At 42.6% G+C, this 22,049-nt stretch overlaps 1 protein-coding gene across 4 annotated transcripts in view; it reads left to right on the top strand.

The window, feature by feature from the left end:
- Positions 1-22,049, top strand: part of MGAT5 (alpha-1,6-mannosylglycoprotein 6-beta-N-acetylglucosaminyltransferase) — a 340,181-nt gene that overhangs the window by 138,035 nt on the left and 180,097 nt on the right. For all 4 annotated transcript variants that reach the window (XM_049616196.1, XM_049616194.1, XM_049616195.1 and 1 more), the window contains one exon: positions 4,933-5,097. In XM_049616196.1, the coding sequence (XP_049472153.1) occupies positions 4,933-5,097 (165 nt within the window). The remainder of the gene's footprint in view (positions 1-4,932; positions 5,098-22,049) is intronic.

Below are 22,049 nucleotides of genomic sequence, written 5' to 3'. Positions count from 1 at the left end.
TCCACTTATGAGTGGAACTATATGGTATTTGTCTTTCTTAGTCTAACTTATTTCATTTAGCATAATACCCTCTAGGTCCATCCATGCTGTCTCAGATGGCATGATCTCATCCTTTGTTATGGCTGTGTAATATTCCTGTATGTGTGTGTTTGTGTGTATGTGTGTACCACATCCTTACCCATTTGTCTATTGATGGGCACTTAGATTGCTTCATAATTTGGTTACTGTAAATAATGCTGCAATAAACATAGGGGTGCATATATTTTTTGAATTAGTGTTTTCGTATTCTTTGGGTAAAAACTAGTAGTGTGATTACTGGATCATAGGGTAGTTCTATTTTTAAGTTTTTGAGGAACCTCCATACTGTTTTCTAGAGGGGTGAAGCAGTTTGCATTCTTAGCAGTAGTGCACGAATATTACTTTTTCTCCACATCCTTGCCAACACTTACTGTTTGTTGTGTTTTTCATTTTAGCCATTTTGACAGGTGTGAGGTGATGATACCTCATTGTGGTTTTGATGTACATTTCCCTGATGATGAGCTATGTTGAGCATCTTCTCATGTGTTTGTTGGCCATATGCATGTCTTCTTCAGAGAAATGTCCATTCGTGTCTTCTGCCCATTTTTTATTTGGCTTATTTGCTTTTTTGTGTTGAGTTGTGTAAGTTCTTTATATGTTTTGGAGATTAACCTCTTATTGGGTATATCATTTGCAAATATCTTCTCCCATTCAGTAGGTTGTCTTTTTGTTTTGTGGATGGTTTGTTTCCTTTGCTGTGTGAAAGCATTTTATTTTGATGTAGTTCCAGTAATTCATTTTTGCTTTTCTTTGCCTTGCCTCAGGAGACATATCTAGAAAAATAACACTATGGCCAATGTCAGAGAAATTAATATCTGTGCTCTCTTTCTCTTCCAGGATTTTTATGATTTCAGGTCTCACATTTAGGTCTTTAATCGTTTTGAGTTTATTTTTGTGTACGGTGTTAGAAGGGGATCCACTTTCATCCTTTTATGTGTATCTGTCCAGTTTTCCCAACACAATTTGTTGAAGAGCCTGTCTTTTTCCCATTGAGTATTCTTGCCTCCTTTGTCATAGATTAATTGACCATACGGTCATGGGTTGATTTCTGGGCTCTGCATTCTGTTCCATCAATACGTGTGCCTGTTTCTGTGCCAGTACCATACTGTTTTTAGTACTACAGCTTTGTAGTATATCCTGAAATCTGAAATTGTGATACCTCCAGTTTTGCTCTCCTTTTTCAAGATTGCTTTGGCTATTCAGGGTCTTCTGCAGTTCTGTACAAATATTAGGATTATTTGTTCTAGTTCTGTGAAAAATATTGTCAGTGTTTTGATAGTGACTGCATTAAATCTGTACATTTCTTTGGGTAGTGTAGACCTTTTAACAATATTCTTCCAATCCATGAGCATGGAATATGTCTTTCCATTTGTTTGTATAATCTTAATGTTGATGTGACAGTTGTGTAATCTACCTAAGAGGGTGCTCCACCAGTGACTGTCACCAGTAACTTTGGGTTAGGGGGCTCTGTCCAGTAGTCCTTGTTGCCTTTTAACAAAAGGCAAAAAGTTGCAAAAGGTTACCAGCCCTTGAGAGACCATCACCATGGGCTAGGCTTTGGGAAGCCCCTGTAGGGAGGAGGGCCGATTCTTTCATTGTTTTTCCCATTGTATTTGTAGCAATGTCTGCAACGCCTCAGGGGCATCAGTGAATTGAGGTCACACATAATGCAAGTTCAGTGACTGTTCTCATACTTCCATTTCCTCTCTACAAAGGGGCAGTGAGGAAGATGAGGGTTGGGAGAATATGCTTAATTCTGTGGTTCTCAAATGGGAGCAGTTGTTTCCCCCCCTCCCTCTGGGACATTGGCAATGTCCAGAGACATTTCTGTTGTCACATGAAAGGATTGCTACTGTCATTCACTGGCTAGAAGCCAGACACCCTTCGGTGCGCTGGCCAGCCCTCCACAACAACTAATTACCCGGCCCAAAGTGTCAATAGTGTCAAAGCTGAGAAACCCTGATTTAACCTGTTCTAGAGGTTCAGGGCTTCTGTGTCTAGCTAATCTCAATTGCTGGTAGTAGTTAAATACCATTTTTACCTGTGTGGACTCTGGCTGGTGCGAGAGCCTGCAGGCAAAGAGGCTGGAGGTGGAGGCCATTGCTGTCCTTTATCTGAGGGGTGGTTTCTTAACACTGTGGCTGCTTCCTCGTGGTACCATTGCCCCCATCTGCCTTGCTGGCCCCTGGCAATCTTCAGAATTCTGGAAAAGCAGTTGATGCTTTAGGTTCACTGTAAGAGCAGAGCTGGTGGCTGACCCCTGCTGTTTCTGCCAGCTAAGGGTGTGCCAGGGGCAGACTGTGAGTCATGCAGACCGTGGGACTGCAGCTCTTGAAGAGCGAGCTCATGACCCTTTGGATAAAGTGGCAAAGCTCTCTGCATCACTCAGGAAGAGATTTCTTGAGGAAAGATGAGAGCATTTCCCAGAGGAAGGTTTCATTTTTTTGTCTATGTGTATCGCAGGCTGTTACGTAGTGATTATTAAGGACATTTTATACATATTAACTCATTATACCCATGTAACAACCCCAAAGAGGCAAGGGTTCTTACCACTCTTTTACAGGTAAGGAAATAGGAGTAGAGAATGAGGACATAAACTCAGAAACCTTGGCTCCAGAGTCTGGGCCCTTAATCACAATGGTATGGGTGAAAGACACTGAATTTCACACTTGGTTTCTTCTTCTGCCCTTGCGCTTGACTTTTGGCTGGGCCAGTGAGGCAGCCGGGAATTAGGCCAGCCTGACTCAAGTCCCCATTCTGGTTTATTATTTCTATAGCTGTGAGCATGTTATTTCATGTTCTTATCTGTAAAATGAAGTCATTTTACCTCACCTACCTCACGGAGAAGGGGGTTTCTTAGATTTGCGTGTGGCTTGCAATGGGCATTTGGGAAACATTAGTTCCCTTCTGCCCTTCTCGATTATAATGATATTTTTAGCTCTGTTGCTCTAATGTTGTGACCAGCTTCTTCTTACCTGTAGGAAATATACATGCTGAAGAGCAAAAAAATAGGCCCGCTCTGGTGTTTGTTAGAATGAACCGACGAATCACTCCAGAAGTTAACAGGGTGAACAAGTCTAATGTTCGGTTTGGGGAGGGTGGTGGGGAAACCATGCTTCTGCCCAGCACAGAACACCTAGCTTCCAGGATGAAGGTGTAGGCTTGGTTTCTGCTGGTAATTTTTAATCCGCTCCAGCCATGCCTCCCATCTGTAAACCACTAAGAAACACAAACTTCCATGCTAATGATATACCTTTGCTTCCATTCTGATGACTTTCCTGTCCCCTTGGCAAAATGGGACTGCCCGAGTGCCTCGCGGCCGGGGTTCAACGTCATTTGGCTGTGTTCTGGGGTTGGTGAATTGATCTGGTGTATACTTCTTTCCTGGCCAGGTGAGATTACCTGCTCGGCTCAAGTTCACCCTGTTCCTAGTAGGAGGGGAAGTGGCAACCTTGCGTTTGTCCCTGTTTAGGACTTTGCACATCCTACTACCCACATCATGCACTTCTCCCCTGGACGGCTCCCAATTCATTAATGAGGCCCGATTCTATTCACATGGGTGGCTGGCCTGTTGTCCTTCTGACTTCCTCACATGTACAAGTCAATATCTTTCTTTAATTATGAGTTTCCAGAGAAGAGAAGCTAAATTAATCTTGTACATGTGGAATACCTTGTGTACAAACTTAGTAAACATTTACGTATACATGAGGATAAAGTGTCTGTAGTTTGTCCAGAGAGAAGTGCAGCATTTAACCCAGTCAGATGTGTAGGAAAGGAATCCAACTCTATTTTTTACTTATGTTTATTTTGAGAGAGTGAGAGCATGAGCAGGGGAGGCGCAGAGAGAGGGAAAGAGAGAATCCCAATCAGTCTCCGTGCTGTCAGCACAGAGCCTGATATGGGTCTCGAACTCATGAACCATGAGGTAGTGAATGAATGACCTGAGTTGAAATCCAGAATTGGACACTTAACCAACAAAGCCATCCAGACTCCCCAAAAGGGAATCAGCTCTTAAATGTAAGCATCGCAAGAAAATAGCCCCAGCATCTGGAACAGTGCCTGGCACGTAGCACTTGTTTCATAAAAATTTCTTGCATGAATGAATCTGGTCTTAATTTAAGTATCTTTCTAAACTTCACTACAGATACCTTTGAGTTACCCAGCATGCCTAGAATCTAGAACTGTAGTTTCTATTATTTCTGTAAGTAACCAACCGAAATAAAGACTTTGCAAAAAAAAAAAAAAAAAAATTAGGACATACTAGAGTATATAGCACTAAAAATAACAATGAAATTGATAGGATGCTAAGTAACCCAGAGTTTTCTCTATCAACTTAGTAGCTGGAATTAATTTTATGTCACTTACTGCCTTACATGGACTGCAGAACAGACTGATTTGTGCTCTCTGGGCCACTGTCATCTTTAAGGTATGGTTTGTTAAAGGGGCATCTGGGTGGCTCAGTCAGATAGGCATTTGACTTAAGCATTTGACTTCAGCCCAAGTCATGGTCTCACGGTTCGTGAGTTCCAGCTCTGTGTTGGGCTCTGTGCTGACAGCTCGGAGCCTGGAGCCTGCTTTGGATTCTGTGTCTCCCTCTCTCTCTGCCCCTCTCCCCTGCTTGTGCTGTGACTCTCTCAAAAGTAAAATAAACATTAAAAAAATTAAAAAAAAAACCAGATATGGTTTGTTAGGGCAGATGTTTAAGCAGTACTTTTTGATTGTGCCACCCTTTGTTCTTCATGTCAGAGACAGAGAGGTGGTGGGGGGGAGAAGAGAAAGAGTGAGCGAGCGCATGAGCCAGACAAACATACAAGGGCCAAAGAATTTTTCAACTCTTTGCATTTTCTTTCACAGATCTGAAGAAAACACTTGCTGTGCTTTTGGATAATATCTTGCAGCGCATTGGCAAGTTAGAGTCAAAGGTGGACAATCTTGTAATCAATGGCACGGGAACAAACTCGACCAACTCCACCACGGCTGTTCCCAGCTTGGTAGCACTTGAGAAAATTAATGTGGCAGGTAAGAGCAATTGTCCCTGACATGGAGTCAGACCCTGCTTACAACTGGGAAAAGACTAAAGCAGTACAGTGGTTCTTACTGGTATAAATCCCATAAACGTGGTATGGCCCTGGAAAAGCTCATTTTAAATTTATTTTTGATGAACATGTTAAAACACGTTTTAAGTCTCATCATGATGTGTAATATCTGGTGGTTTCTGTGACTCATTTCATGAAATGAGCTCCTGGAATTCACATTTAATGAGGAGATTTGTAGCATGGATAAAGATGAAATGAAACAGGTTATCTGGGAAGCTCATGCCGGTTAGAGGTTCTTTCTCCTTCCCATTTTTATCAGTTTCAAAAGTCTGTTCCATATAATAGACTGTCTCCTTCCTGTTGTTAAAGAAGAGCCACCGTTGTAGAAAATGCCTCCTATGTGTATATGGGGAAATGTAAATTCTAGAAATGGCACTTAGGAAATAAATGGCCCCTGCCTGATCTTGGCCTGATTCTGTAGCCACTCATGGACAAAACCCTGCAGTTTTCACTGGGATGCATTTTGTCTAGTCCCTTCTTAAAATTGGATGAGAGAAGAAAAATGGATTAAAAACAATGCCCAAGTCACACACAGCACGTACTGTCCATCGCTTACATCAGATTCCCCATTGCACTGCCTGGGGTTGGCCTCTGGGTCTTTGTGGTTGAGCCAGGACTTGGTCTTCTTAGGGTGACCACTGTCATTTCTTAGAAACCCAGGACAGAGCGAAGAGCTCAAGGTTAGGATGAGGTGCTTTGGGTGAACAGTTGTGAGTTGTCTACACTCGTGGTGGTGGTATCCAAATTCTAGTTAGTGGATAAAATAAGTAGCTGGGTTATTTTTTGGTACTTTGAAAATCTAACTTAGTACTTTCTGGTTTACCTCTACCCCTGACTTGTAGAAGTGCATGGACTTAAGTGGGAGCAATTCTTTTCCTTTCCTACCTCCCAGTGTCAAAACATTTAATTGTTTCACATTATGCAAGCTTGTTGTATTACCTTTCTGTTCTGTTCTGCCCTTTAGCAAGTGTTAAATTACAAAATATATTTCTAATAATCCAAAGTATCCAACCAAACAAAGGTATTAAAAATAACTTTTAATTACAACACAGAGACAGTGTCATCTGGGCCATAAATCCTATCTTCCCTGCAGTTTCCAACAGCTTCTGTAATTAGACAAGAAAACCTCCCACTGTGTTGAGCTGCTTATTAATAAATGGAAGCCATGCCTCTCCGGTCTCTACTCCCCCATTCCTGTCCCCAGTAGGAAATGCTATTGAAGAGGTCCTTTCTGGGTTCATGGCATTCTGCATTATCCTGTTTCCAGACGTGGAGTGGGGTGTTCTGCCTTTAGCTTTGCTGCCTCCCACTGCCTCTGTTCTATGAGGCCCACGTAAACATACCTGTTGTCATTCTCGGCCCTGGTAAGGGATCTTGCTGCCGCTGACTGTCCTGTTTGTGTGCCAGACTTACAGGGAGACTTCGCTGCCTGGGCTCCAAGCCCCAGGGTACAGAATTGTGGGTAGATGTCCAGGAATGAAATAGGGGAGGGAGGGAGTTGGTGGCTCCTTCTTTCACATGGGGTTCCAGCCCCACGTATGGAGCTAGCTTACTCAAGTAACACAAACCTCTTGAACACATTCTCTAAGTCGTTGGCTCTGAGTGGGTCTCCTTTTGATGTGCCACTGGTTCTGTGTTTACGAATAATTAAAGAACCAAAGTATTTCATGTGTTCTTTTAGAGGGGAGGAGGGAGAAAATTTAGAGTTGTGTCTAATAATTAACCTCATTGTCACTCCTTGGTATATTTTGTGTGTGATACACTTTTGAGATTTTTAATGGACACTTAGGAAAATAATATATATGCATAAAATCACACAAATGGTGATCCTGTAAGTGGAGGTAGCTGTGAAGGCTTCTCACACAGGAAGGTAAATTTTGAAGGTGGCTAGGATTGAGGCATAGGGGCCTCATGGAAGAGTTACAGACTAGAAATGCATCATGACCCAGAAAATAATTGGAAGGAAGGGGAGGAAACTAACATCTAGCAACCTCCCAGTAAATAACCAGTTACTGTTTGGAACTCTTGGAGGCACATGATTGTACTCTGTCTTCTCAACATCTACAAGAAGCTAGTGGTTTCACTGGTTTAATGGAGTTTAAGTGTTTGGGCAAGGGGGGACCTTTGATAGGGACCTGGAGCCCCCTGAGCTCAGCTTAAGACCTAGCACCATATAGAGTGTGTGCTCCATCTTTCTTATAAATCATCTTGTAAATCATCACAAATGGGTGAGTTTAGAAAAATAGGTCACTATTTTCTTAGAGGTTCCTGGAGAGCTGACAGTTTTCTGGGATATTTAACAACCTGTCTGATAAAAAAAAAAGTTCTCTGTGTCTAATTGTCTGTTTCTTTGACCAACCTTTGCGAAAGCAAGCTTGTCCCTATGTGTGCATGTGCATTCCTCCCTTAGCCACTGTGATGGCCGCAATGGATATAGAAGTGAAAGAAAGAATGGAGGCATCGCACTTTATTTCTCCCAGAGGGTGGTGGGGCCTTTATATTTTGTCAGTCAAACAACATATTTCTAAACTATTTGCCATATCTGTAGATTGTGGTGCCAAAAAGAAGGACAAAAACTTAACTTTATAACCCTTGTTCAGGATAAAAAAAACCATTTGTTGCTGCTTTTGCCCTCTCTGATCTGTGGCCATACGGTCTTCATTACCTCTCTTGTCGTAGCAGAAATGGCACTTGAGCTGTGAGAGGGTTCATTTTTATAGGGTTCCAATGCTGACTGAGTGAAGTTTTTCTTTTTCTCTTTTTGCATTAAGACATGTGGTAATTGCTCAGAAATGTTCTCCCTGGTGTGTCTTTACTGCTTACTCTGGTGTCTTATTGCTTGCTGATGTTTCTGATTGCTTACTGTTGTGTCTTATTGCTTGCTGATATATCTTCTGGTTGGCTATAAACTGCTTCTAAATTGGGTACCATAGCAGTTGAAGAAGGGTTCCTTAAATTTATTTTCTTTTTAGGGATAGCTCTGTGTGTGTGTGCGAGTACATGTATGCATGTGGGCACGTGCGCGTGTGCACGCATGCGTGAGTGCTCCCTTTCTCTGTTTAGCTGTGTTCTCTGTACCTTTTATCCAAAATGGCTTTTCTTTCCAAATTTATCACTCCTGGGCTTTTTTATTATGTGCAAGTGATGTTCCCCTAGAGAAGTTTAGCTGGAAATGAACTTGATTGAAATCAAGAATTAGATTGAACTGCATTTTCAAGCTTGGTTTATCTTGTTGAAGATGAAGGTGAATCGAAGAAATGAAAACCCAGATTTAAGAAAAATTCACACCCTTCAACCAATTGCATAGTAAATCAGTTTCTCTAGATATATTCCCTGAAAGAACTTAAATGTTTCTTTGCCAAAATTATCCACTTTCAGAATGACATTTTTGTTTTTAGAAAGACCAATTCCTCTTTTCTCTACTTTTATTATCTTAAATGATGAAGTGGAGGGAATGGCATTGGAACTGGAATAGCATCTTTGCCACGTGCTAACACAGGGAGAAGGTAAAAAAATATGTGACAATGACAATGCTGGCCTTCTGGGGACTGACAGTGTCCACTTAATCTGTTTTGTCCCTAACGTCTTATTCAAAGCCTCCCTGTTGGGAGTGCTCAGTAAATGCCCACATTGATTGGATTATGCTGTAGGGGACGGCATTTGGTTTCACTGCTAAAAGAAGTTTCTCCTTCTGGTTTCTCTTTTCCATTTCTGCTCATGGGGAATTGCTTGGAAGTGGTGCTTGGTATCTTATTTCCCTTTCTCAGACCTTAGAAGACATCATCAATGAAGTAGAATTTTTTTTTTTTTTTTTTGGGGGGGGTCTGTCATGTCTGAGCTTTGTAGAGATACTTCTGTGCTGTGGAGCTTTTATAGAATGTGATGGGTACAACTCTAGATTATAATATTTTGGGTAATGGGTGCATTGTGCCTCTCTCTCCATCAGTTGAGGCAGTAAATGCATGTGTCCCTCTGCATTTATTTATTTATTTATACTTTAAAGAGCTAGTTGTTGTCATTCAACATAAGCTGAATAACTGGCCAGCATTCAGGGTTAGCTAGAAGGCACAACTTAATGATAACATTTCTTTCCTGTTACGATCACTTACAATTACAAGGTCATTTGGGAAACACAGCCACAAAATTGAAGATGCAGGCACAACTCCAGTGGCTGTTTTCTAATATTTAGTCTAAACTGAATGTTAGCTAGCCCAGCATTTTCCAAACATCAGTAGCCACATGCAATGTATTGCAGGTGAAGTGCAACATATTTGAGCCTGGATGCTGTTCTCAATAATAATAATAATAAAAGAACCATAATTATTATTCTACCACTTAAAAGTTGAAAATGAAAAATGTCCCTGCTGAGTTTCAGGACTTGCGTTTCGAAGTGCAATTTTCCCCCTTTCGTGCTGCTAATGGACCTTGAAATTAAGTTGCACCTGTGTTGTTTCCTTGTTTGGGTTACCCACACTGTCATTTGTGGGTTGGGTAGCACCTGAAATGCCCCAACCCTGTGCTCAGCTTAACAGGTGGCTTTCTCAGGATCAGGTAACAGCCAGGCAGTAGCACCCCCCTCCCCAAATGCTGCCAAGAAACGGGGCAGAGAGCAAGAGACAACTGTGTCTTTCTCCTGCATGTCTCTTTCTATTTCATTCTTTGTAGGGGCAGGAATAAATATGTGGCTACCTGTCAGGAACAATTCTTATGGTATCTTCCTAGAAAAATCTGTCATTGTTGGTGTGGTTTTCACATTGTGTGTGGTCATGGTGTTTTGGTTTTTATCATGAAGAAGGAGAAGGAGGGCAGGAAGAGGAAGACAAAGAAAACTATAGTTGAGAAGAAGTGATGCTGACCTTTGAGCATGGTATTTATAGCTCTCATTCTCAGCTGCAGGCGATTTTGCCCCCCTGGCCATACTTGGCAGTGTCTGCAGACATTTCAGTTGTCAAACTGAGGAAGTGTTATTGACGTCCAGTAGATAGAGGCCAGGGATGCTGCTGAACATTCTACAGTGCACAGGCTAGCCGCCACTACAGAGAACTATCTAGCCCAAAATATCACTTGTACTGTGGTTGAGAAACTCATATCTACAGGATATTGTTGGAGGTGTTCCACTTATTACCATTGCAGAAACATGCTGGAGATGTTGCACTTTCCTGATGAGCCAGCTGAGACCTAAAGTCTCCTCCTCTCTTCCTAGCAAGGTTTTTCGTCGTCGTCGTCGTCGTCGTCGTCGTCGTCGTTGTTGTTGCTGTTGCAAGTCCTCAGCCCCAGCAACTGTTAGCTTTGCAACCGATCTTTGAGACATCCAAGAAACAGATTTTCATAAATTCCCAGAAGGCACTTTTGGGCTCCTGACCTTAAGAAACTCCTTTCCTGGACCCAAACCAGTAAATTTTTGGCAACACACATTTTACTCCTGCTTATATAGAAGGTAATTATTTCTTTTCATGAAAGAGCTGCTAATTCAGAATAATGATGGCAAAGTAGTCTGAGAGAGTGGATTTAAATTACAAAAATGTTTTAGAGGAAATTCTATTTTATTAATTTTAAGCAGAGTATGTAATTATCAAGACATGAGAGAGTAAATTAAATTAGTTAAGGAAAATAAGACAGGTCCCCCAAAATCTACTTTACAGCACGGAAGACCCTACACTGTGTTTAGAGCAGTAGAAAAGGAGACCATCCTGAAAAGGTAGGTTGAGGGAATATATGAAGAGTTTTCCTTGTAAAACTCAGGAGTTTGTATTTGTTCTGTAGGCAGTGACAGGTGAGGAGGGTTTAAATAAAGCAGGAGGATGATAAGATGAGACCTGTATTTTCAGAGAAGAATTGGTGGCCATGTGGAAGTGGGGTGCTTTAAAGGGGGTCATCTGGGAAGCCAAGTGAGAGAGTTTAGTGCACTGGACAGGGGAAGGCCTAAAATGAGGCATGTGCGTGATGCCCAGGGGAAGGGGGGGTTGGAAACCCATGTCTGGTGGAGCTGATGTGAGCAGGACCTGGTGGACCATGAACGAGGATGAGGGAGGAGCTGGTGTCATGACTGGGTGATGCCTTTATTGATGAAACAAGCCAGCAAAGGCGGGATCTTGTGAAGACAGTACCCATATGTCAATGTGGATTGCTTTGTTGCGAGCCACTTGTTTAGGAATATCAGCGTAAAGGAAGTTGGGACATTGGTTTCAGTGCTCAGGACATGAAAGACTTCGCGGAGGGCAGTGTTTTGCAGCCAGGCTGCCCTGGTTCAGCTCTCGGCTCCGTCAGTTCATTCCTTTGTGACTTTAGGCATCTTTCTTAACCTTTCTATGGCTGTACAATTGGGGAAAAAATAGTAGTTACCCATTTCATGGGGATGATTTGTGAGGATTAAGTGAGATAAATAAACTACTTAGATCATGCCTCATACAAAGTCAGCACTAAATGAGTGTTTGTTGTTTATTAGAATATCACCACTGATAGTGAATAAAATGACTAATATTTGTGTAGTGCTGTATAGATTAGAAAATATTTTCATACATGTTTCTTCATTTGAGTGCTTTAAACTTTCAGTTTCCAAATAGACCTTTTTTTGTCAATCCTTCCTGACCTTTATGAAAGGCTTAGTAGGAAACCCACCTGTTTATCAATAATTTCTTTGCAAGAAGCAAAAAACCGTAAACAGAAAGGGAGTTTAGGGCCCATGCAGTTAGCTAGTTCCAGAGATGGTGCTGAGCTCAGCACTGCTGGCTACAGACGTAGGGACCATCTTTAAGAAACTCAGCTGTACCGCCTTCTGAGTTGGCTTCATTCTAAGTCCATCTTCCCAGGGTGGTAGCAGAAAGGGTCACAGAAGCCTCTAGGTTTCTGGCAACATTCTTGGGGAAGATTCTGATCATCTTGCCTATCCATGACCTAGTCACAGTGTTCAGTGACATCTTGATTGGATGTGACTGGATCATGCAGGTCACCCTGGGGTTTCAAACTGGGGACAGGGTCCCTAAACAGATTGCAGGCAGCAAGCAGATAAAATAGGAATGACTACCAGAGACCCTTACCACACTGTGGTTTGGATTCCCACAGTTGTCCTAAGGCTGACTCCAACTTTTCTTGAGGGTTCAGAGGACAAAGCTTCTAGAATGCTGACCTTTCGTCTCCCATTTTATTTTATTTTTTTTTTTAAATGTTTATTTTTGAAACTGAGAACAAACTGAGGGTTGATGGGGGGTGAGAGGGAGGGTAGGGTAGGTGATGGGCATTGAAGAGGGCATCTTTTGGGATGAGCACTGGGTGTTGTATGGAAACCAATTTGACAATAAGTTTCATATATTAAAAAAAATGTTTATTTTTGAGAGAGAGAGAGAGAGAGGGAGGGAGGGAGGGAGGGAGGGAGCATGAGCAGGGGAAGGGCAGACAGAGAGAGAGAGACAAAGAGAGAAAGAAAGAATCCGAAGCAGGCTCCAGGCTCCGAACTGTCAGCACAGAGCCTGATGTGGTGCTGAAACTCATGAACTATGAGAACATGACCTGAGCCGAAGTCAAACGCTTAACCAACTGAGCCAGCCAGACGTCCTCTCCTGTGTTAAAGGCTGCTGTGGCTGAGTGCACCAGCTGTGCTAGAGCCAGCCACACCCATGCCATGCTGTTTGTTTATGCTCTTATACATTTACATGTTTTTGTCCTCAGCCTGGAATGACCTTCCGTTTTCCTGGCTCTAATTTACCATCTTTTCCAAGACTCATCTGAAGCACTGTTTCCCATAAAAAGTCTTCCTGAGATCCTTCCAAGCCTTCTGGTGCCCTTGCTTTGTATTCGCACGAGTGCTGTGTACATCCTTGGACTTTCCCATGCTTTGCCTGTCTCCACAGCCAGGCTCTAAGCTCCTTAAAGGCATGGGCAAAATACCCTACATTTTTCTTTTGGACCCAGTACCTAGCTGGGAGTCTGGCAAGATAGCAGGTTCTGAATAGGTGTCCAGCTGAATGCCCTTCTCCCTCTCTGGGACATGCGCCAGGTCAACCACTGTCTTAGAACTTTTATCAGGACGGTGACAGCCACGTGGTCAGTTCTAGATCACTGTGTCTGCCACAGCCTGCTTTGACAGTTTCCTGAATAGTTTAGTAAGTCCCAGAAGCACCTGGAAAGCTGACTGCTAACTTGTTCAAAGGGGGAAATGCTTTTGCTCTACTACACTTTCTGAAAACTAAGGTGTTGTAATAAGGTAATCTGTTTTGTAACTTTTGGTGGTTAGTTATTAAGTAGGATTTCAACAGTTTGAACTAGCTATACTACAAGAGATTGCCCCGAATGAATAGTCCTTGCAGAAATGCAGGAACCTACCAATCTTAATGCCTTTGGACTTCTTACTGACCTTTCAAAGAGTACGTGGCTTTTCTTCATTTCAAAACATCAGAGTATGTATTCCTGTGGAGAATCCTGTTCTTCCCAGCCACTTGAGGGCGAAGAACAGGAGCCCTTAGGAACGTGTACTGTGGGACTGACCTTGACACTTGTGTAGGCTTTACTTTTGTTTATAAAAATGTCCCCACACAGGGCTGTTGAGTGGATCAGAGATGGGACATACTGAAATAGATTTGTTTGTTTTAATCAGAAGGCAACTGATCCCACTTAGTCTAATTTGGCTAAATGAGGTATGTATATACAGTTGTGCTATCAGTCTACATATGGTATTGATTTAGTAGACATTCTGCAGCCACAGCATAGCATGTGGTTTCTCACAGATACTCCCTTGTCTTGGGCACTCCATCCTTTACCTGTTTGTTTGTTTGTTTGTTTGTTTGTTTGTTTTTTAATGTTTGTTTATTTTTGACAGAGAGAGAGAGAGACAGAGCATGAGCAGGGAAGGGACAGAGAGAGAGAGAGACAGAATCCAAGGCAGGCTCCAGGCTCTGAGCTGCTGGCACAGAACCTGACCTGGGGCTCAAACTCCTGAGCCATGAGATCATGGCCTGAGCCAAAGTTGGAAGCTTAAATGACTGAGCTAAACAGGCATCCCCATCCTTTACCTGTTTTTATTGACACATATTTTAGTAGAGGCATTCCAAAGCCTGAGATTTAAAAATTGGGAAAAATTGTAGAATTAAAGTTGTTTCAATGAGGGTGGGGGACTGTATCTGTTTCTGGGTAGTTAAAACAGTTTCTTAGATACAGAAGCTTTTGGGGTTTTGATGGATTTTCTTCTAAGCTGTGCTTTTTGGATTTGCATACCCATAGCTTCTAAAATTAGACGATCTAAATGAAAATCAGTTACTAGTTTTTGTTGATGTTTTTTCCTTCTCAGCGTATCTCAGAAAAGGAAGAGAGAAGGCCGATGTGGTGAAGGTGGCCTGAAATTTTTTGCTGAGTTTAAAAAGGAAGCAAAGAGGTATATAGTTAGATGTGTCACTCAGAAGGACACAGCTGCCCCACAGTTCTGGGCAGCAGATGTCATCTTCATTACTGGCCACAATGGTCTCCTTTTTCTGTGTCTCCTTTACCTTTGCACATTCAGCAGACCTCATGCTCAGGATCACAGCACCCAAGTCCATTTATGTCAAGCTGAGGACCTGTAGCATTGACAGAGCCAGCAGGGGGACTATGTGTCTGGGGTCGACAGAAAGTTGAAACTGCATTTTGATTGGCCTTGTGAGAGCTGGCCGATGACACTGTTAGCTGGTTTCAAACTGTCTTGACCTTTCATGTTGGTGAGCTTTTTAAGTCAACATTCACAGTGGGAACTTTCTACCTCCATGCAGCTAGAGATGGGCTCTTAAAACAGTCATTACAGAAGGGCTACAATGAGCGTCAAATGAAGGATTTGTGCTGATGCTCTCCCTACACCCCTTTGTTGGTGACAAGATTGAATGGCAGCTATAGGATTGTGGTTTAGACACAGACTGGACGCTGACAGCCTGGATCCAGTTCTAGCTGTGCTACCTATCTGTGTGTCTTTGTAGACCCAGTCAGTTTCCTCATCAGTAAAATAGTGATAACGTACCTGCACCAGGGGATTGTTTTGAGGATTATGAATTCATACATGGGAACCACTCAAGGCCAGGCACAAATTAAGAGCTTGGTAACTTTTGGCCATTGGGACATGCACTTCTTAACCGGACTTAGAATTTGACCTGTGAGCCAGAGTGTACATGGTCATTACTTATTGAGTGTGTAAACTACCCAGTGCTAATGCTGTATTTTGTAGGGAAAATAGTATAGACAACCTGGGGAAAGGGATTTTTGGAAGCTGCTTGGCAGTCACAGGCTAGACCTAGTCTTTGGCGTTAGACACTCTTGAACAGAACTCCTGGCCCCCTTTTTTAACTCCTTGTTGGCATCTAGTTTCCACTGAGCCTCAGCCTCACTCTTTGTACAATGGAGATAGTGATGCCAATGCTTATCCTCACATGCCCGTGAGGATGCAGTGAGATCATGTATCTGAGAGTCTGGCATGGTGTCTTAACCCCACTTACTCACAGACACTGCCCTTTGGGGTTAATAACCTCACTAAGAGGGAGGGGGCACAAACATAATCTGGCAAACACTGTCGTATGTTTTATACAACCAATACTGCCTGGATGGTGCCAAGCCTTGAGTCAGACAGAGGAAATGCAGCCAGGTGAGAATCTAGGGCTTCTGTTGTGAATGGAGGACCACACCGTGTACTGGAGGAGGAAGGAGCGAGTATTTGGCAGTGCTCACAATACCTTTCTTGACCCTCAGCCTAGAGCTTCTTTCACCCTAGTTCAAGAGGACCTGTTGGCTTTTCCTGACCTTTTGGCCTTGGGAATGACCTTTAAACTCTGTAGCCATCCTAAGGACAAGGATAGGGATAGGAGTGACTGACAGGAATTGGCACAGAGGAGTTTTCGTAATCCTATGGTAGAAGTCATGCAGTTCTGGTGACAGCAAACTGCAGAAGTCTGGAAACTGTGCCTGACCCCTCCCTGTCTTCTCACTCCATAGTAGGGAGGATAATTCCTGTACTGTAGAGCTCAGCTCTCAAGGGAAGACAGTCATTAACCTGTCTAAACTTTATGCTAATAGAACTTTCTCAATAATTGCTTTCATTAAGTATGGTTAATATGAGCAGTACAAGTTATGGCAAGATTAGCAGGAGAACAAAGTAAATATTTAGGACTTTATTTCAGGGTTCATTGGGGTTGGGGCAAAGAGAAGATTAGTAAAAGCTTAATCTAATGGTGTCTGCCATCGAAACATAATAGACCACTTGACTGAAGTTCCAGTTGTTTCTCCTCAGTGGCTCTCTTGATCCCAACCGGGTGTCTTATAGGTGATGGTTTGAACTATGTTCTCTCCTTACATTTTGGCCCCTATCAAACAGAGTAACATGGTGAGAAACTGCCTTCCCTCTACTTTCAGCAATGTTGTGAGGATTAACAAGGTGGGTTTTGGCCCATGGCTACGCCATGTAGGGAGGACTGTTATTCCCTTAAAGTAGAGGGCTGTTAGTAGCAGCTGAGTTGGCCAAGAAAGCCCATGATGAGTGCTTGCTTGTGGTTGGACATGCTGACCTGTCTTCTAAGTGTGCCGAGGGGTTCCCTTAGCTGTGGTTTTCATGCTTCTAGGCTACCAGTGACGAAAAGTAGCCACAATCTCTGTCTTTGACTTTATGTAATAATAGGGTGGTGTTTTCAAAAGGAAAGACTTTATGAACTTTTATATTATAAAAAAGGATAAAGTTCTGCTAAAAATTTGCAAATCAAGCAGTAAATCAGGTGAGGAGAGAGTGGGGAAGGGGGTACTGTTTCACATTGGGTAGGTTGTCAGGGCAAACCTCTGAAATGACACTGAACAGACACTGAAATGAGTGAGGGAGGGAGCCATTAGGATCTCTGAGGGAGTTTGTTCCATGCAGAGGGAACATGATGAGACCCAGGTGTTTGCAGCGACAGGAGTACAGGCTCCATGCTCAGGCTGCTGGGGTTTGAATCTGAGTTCCAACAGTGGTGTGACTTGGGCCAGCATGTGGAGGGAAGTAACATCTCTATCCCCTCATCTCTACTGTAGAAGCTAGCTCCCAGGACATTGGGAGGCCACATGAAAAAGTGCATATGAAGAAGGGCTGGCACACAGTGCTCGGAAAATAATGGTCATCATTATAATGATCAAAATGGTTTCAGCAAATGGTTTTAAAAGGCTCTCTGTGTGACTTTGTTCCATAGACCTTTTAACCAACGCTAAGGAGCTTTAAAATTGTATGAGAGGCACCAAAGTGGGGGAAAGTTCTATTTATTTCAAGGAATAAGCTAAATATAGTCAAGACTTTAGCAGAAGGATCACACATTTTGGGTGGGATTTGGGCTTTTGGTCATGAGGTGGGCATAGTTTGTGGAGATCAATCTCTTGTATATATGTTCCTGTCTATTCAAATAAAAAAACATTATTGAGGAATGTAGTGTTCATTTTTTACAGAAACCATCCTCTGGTTTGGGAGTGTTAGTGTGTGACCTTGAGTCCTCAGAAAGCCACAGTGAAGTTGTCTTTAGTTCTTTGTGGTATTTGTGAGGCTTGACCTACCCTGGGTTCTTGGTCATGGTTTAATGTGTCCTGAAAGATGGTACTTGGATAAGTAAGTCATAATGGTATGTCTAGATCCAGGGTCCAAATTTTCTTACTGTTTGAGTTCAACTACTCTGTTCCCTTTGACTTGGGTTAAAATCTTGGGAGTCATGGGTGAAGATCTGGCCCTACCTCCCAGTCTGCACAAAGCTCCCTTCTGTAGATGACATTCAGTCTCTGACAACTCTGGTCTTAGTCTCCCGGTGGGGAGACTCACAGATTCCCTTGCCCACTGGGTTCTCTATGTGTGTTGCCAGGGCAGCAAAGACTGGCTTGGTGGCTGGCTTGGCTAGGTGGCATTAAGAAGATTTCAGAACATTAGCCAGCCACAAGCTGAAGGATACCAGCCTAGGAGCTGTGAGCTCTGTTGAAGGAATATAGGGCCAGGACCCAGGAGGTCTGGGTTTTGGGCCTGCTGCTGTCAGAACTGACTGTGAGATCATCCATTTTGTCTATTTCTTTTTTCAGAGCCAGGTTTTCATGGCCTTTTATATTTTTTATTTTTTTAAGTTTATTTTTAGAGAGAGAGACAGACAGACACACACATACACATACAGAGGGACACACAGAATCCAAAGCAGGCTCCAGGTTCTGAGCTGTCAGCACAGAGCCGGATGTGGGGCTCACACTCAAGAACCACGAGATCATGACCTGAGCCAAAGTCAGACACTTAACCGACTGAGCCGCTCAGGTGCCCCTCATGGCCTTTTAGAAGTGAAAGAGATTAGCATGACCTAATCTTCCCTCCGAAATGCGGAACTGTGACCTTCCAAAATCCTTGATGCATGATCCTCCAGTCTTATCTGAACAATTCTAGATGTCACATGAATTCCGTGGACCACATTTGCATCATAGTCTCCGTCAAAGAGTAGCTGACTGTGGCTCATGGGCCAAATCTGGTCCACTGCCTATTTTTGTAAACACAGATTTAAAATACAGTCTTGCCTGTTTGCCTTCCTTACATGGCTGCTTCTGTGCTTGTGCTCCAGAATCGAGAAGTTGTGGAAGCTGTCACGGAGACCTTATGGCCCCCAAAGCTGAAAATACTTATGATCTTGCTCTTCATAGAAAAAGTTCGGTGGCCCTTGGTCCAAATGAATGGTGCTCCCTGGAGTGCAGCACCAGCCTGTGCCCTGGGGCCCTGGGAGGGCTCAGCCACTGTAAAAGATAACTGCCTAGGTTCTCCGGGCAGCTCTTGGTGGGTGCTTCCACTTGCTGATCCTGGCTTCGCCTTCCAGACAAAGTCCTACTCATCTTGGCAGACTTGGGTGATGTGTCCCGTGGCATATTTCTTTTCAGGCATACGTACTCACCATCCTCGGGTCTGCCACCGGGCCATTGTTGGTACAGAGTCTTGATCCCTTCCCCTCCAGTTGCCCTCCTTTGAGCACACTCCAGTTTGCCAGTACTCTCCATTTACAGTGGGAAGCCAGAACTGTGTTCGTTCCTCCAGAAAAGGAGGGATCCAGAGCTCAGAGGAAAAGAGGGGCCTTGCCCTCTGGTTCTGTGCCCTGGGCCTCTGTGTAACCTGAATGCACAGCAACCACAGCATGCTGCAGCTGTGACTCCAGGACCAAAGCTTCCAGTGTGTTCTGTATGGGCTCTTGTTAAGCCAAGTTGTCTCCCTATCCCTGTTCTTCTTTGCCCCCCTGTCACACTCATGTCAAAACTTATTTATATTCCCGGAATATGGAATTTTGACTTGATCCCTATTAAGTATTATTTTACTTATTTTGTAAATATTTAAATGTTATATTGACTCTTGAACGTTTTTGTTGTCTGCTGAATTGTTAGTTTTTTCTTCCAGATGGGTCTTCAGTATTTCATTTGGCTTTCAGTCCACACTTGAGATAGCTTCCAAGTTGACATGGTTCCATAGGTGAACATTGTTTCAGTATAATTGCTCACCCCGTACAAATATAGCTAGCTAGCCTGTCACTCTCCCATTATAGTGTGAAGGGGTTAAAGTCAAGATGTCCTGTCATGGGACATTTCCCTTTTTTCCCCATTCCTGGTCTTAGTACCCTTTTAAAAAGGGGCAGGGAGGCAGCTGTGGATACTGTTAGTTTAATTGGTATTCTCAGTACTGTTAAGTCATCTGTTTAATAACCTTCCTAGAATTTTGCCAGAAATTCATTAGAAGCTTATTCTAAGTTTTCATAATCGTATGCTTTACCATGTTTGAGTATGAAGGAAACATTTTACTATCTCTGGTCTTCTCAACACTTCCTTAATCATGGTGCAAACCTTCCTCATCCTTCAAATCTCATCATACGTTGCCATTCTATAGATTTTGACAGTAGAAATTCAAGGCAGAGTTATTGAAGGCAATACAGAAAATACTTAAAGCATTATATGAAATTATGGTGAAAATAATCACCTAGGTATGCCTCGTGTGGCTCTAACACATTGACCTCGGTAAATGCCAATCCAACTAATAGAGCTCTGATTCATTTGCTTTCTAACTGAATAGCTTGTTACTTTGCTGCTAAACATCTCTTGGTATCTCTTGAACCTTCATTATTTGCAAAAGAGATCTCACACATCCTTTCCAAGTTGATCAAGTTCCCTTTGAAACAGCCACTTTCTTAGTAAAAGCTGCAGTTGTTAAGGCGGGCAAGTCACTGCCCAGTACTGGTCTTTGTAGCCATTCTCCTCTCACCCATTCTCAAACCTGGCACTTGCGGCACATCGATTCTGAGGAGTCCATGGAGGGCTGAGTACACGGTGTTTATTCCTGAATGTAGCTGAACTGATCAGATCTGTGGGTGTTTACAAAACAGAACCAAAAAAGATAGAACCACTGTTTATCGATGGCTTTTTGTGTAACAGACACAAATAATCATTTCAAAATACTTTATTTTTCTTAGAGCAGACCTGCAAAATAATTACTCCAATTTCAAAAGCAAAGCAGGGTAGGACATGGTGTCAAATCTGCCCAAGCTGGTGAAAGCCTGAGCGGGATTCAGACCCCAGTTGTATTGAACCTGAGTCTGTGTTCAGAAATGCTGCCCACAGCTGGGATGATAGAATTTCACTGAACATCATGCAGAAAGATGACACATGGGGTGTTTTTAAAGACAAGAATAGTTTAAGCTCAGGAGGGAAGACAATCTAAGAGCCAGGACCTTTTTGTGATTTGGATGTGATGGGAAATGTTTCCAGTGCTAAGCACACTTTGTTTTCTGAGTTTTGATTTTTTTTGGTCTTTTTGTTGTTGTTTTTGTTTTTTGATGTCATGTATTAATTGCTGTTGAATTTTCTTCTTGCCATTAAATATTCCAAATGAGATCATTTTCTCTCGAGAAATACTAAGAACTGTTTTCCAATTTTCATTTTTTTCCTGCCTTAAAAATTGGAAACACTGTAAAAATGCTTGATAGAGTGATGCAAAGTCATTGTAGGAAATTTGGAAAATAGAGAAAAGAATAAGTAAGAAATAAAAAGGACTTGCAATCCTATTATCTAGAGCACATGACTATTAACATATGATTATTGTTTTCTACTCTTTTTCCTATGCATAAAAACGAGTTGTACTCCGTGTAATTTTTAAGTCCTGATTTTTAAGGGAGCATTCTCTCACTTTTTTTTTTATTCTTTAAAAGCTTTAATTTTTCTTAAAAAATTTTTTTAATGTTTATTATTTTTGAGAGAGAGCAAGCAGGGGAGGGTCAGAGAGAGAGTGAGACACAGAACTGGAAGCAGGCTCCAGGCTCCAAGCTGTCAGCACAGAGCCTGATGCAGGGCTCAAACTCATAGACCGTGAGATCATGACCTGAGCCAAAGTCAGCTGCCCAACTGACTGAGCCACCCACATGCCCCAGCTTTAATTTTTTCTTAAGTTCATGTATTTTGGGGGATGAAATGGGGAGGAAGGGCAGAACGAGAGTAGAAAGAGAGAATCCCAAGAAGGCTCCACACTGTCAGTGCAAAGCTCGATGCTGGGCTTGGACTCAGGAACCATGAGATCATGACCTGAAATCGGACACTTAACCGACTGAGCCACCCAGGTGCCCCTAAAAGCTTTATTTTTGAAGTAACTATGTAATATAATCTTATTTCCTTAACTAGGTTCCTATTTTTAAATCTCTCCTCCCTTTTTTCCTGTTACAAAGATGATTGTAGTGAACCCATATCCCTATCTCTGATTATTGTCTTGGAAGAAAGTCTTAGATCTAGAATGACTAGGCCTGAAGTATAAGCATTTTTTAGGTTTAATTTTAATTTTTTATCAAATTAGGACATGTACATAATTTTAAACCTCAAATACCATGGGCTTATAACAGTCACAGTCCCCTGCCCTATACTTCTGTTTCT

Source organism: Panthera uncia, assembly GCF_023721935.1.
Source record: "Panthera uncia isolate 11264 chromosome C1 unlocalized genomic scaffold, Puncia_PCG_1.0 HiC_scaffold_3, whole genome shotgun sequence".
NCBI classification, from domain to species: domain Eukaryota; kingdom Metazoa; phylum Chordata; class Mammalia; order Carnivora; family Felidae; genus Panthera; species Panthera uncia.
This window is presented reverse-complemented; position numbering and strand designations above follow the sequence as displayed.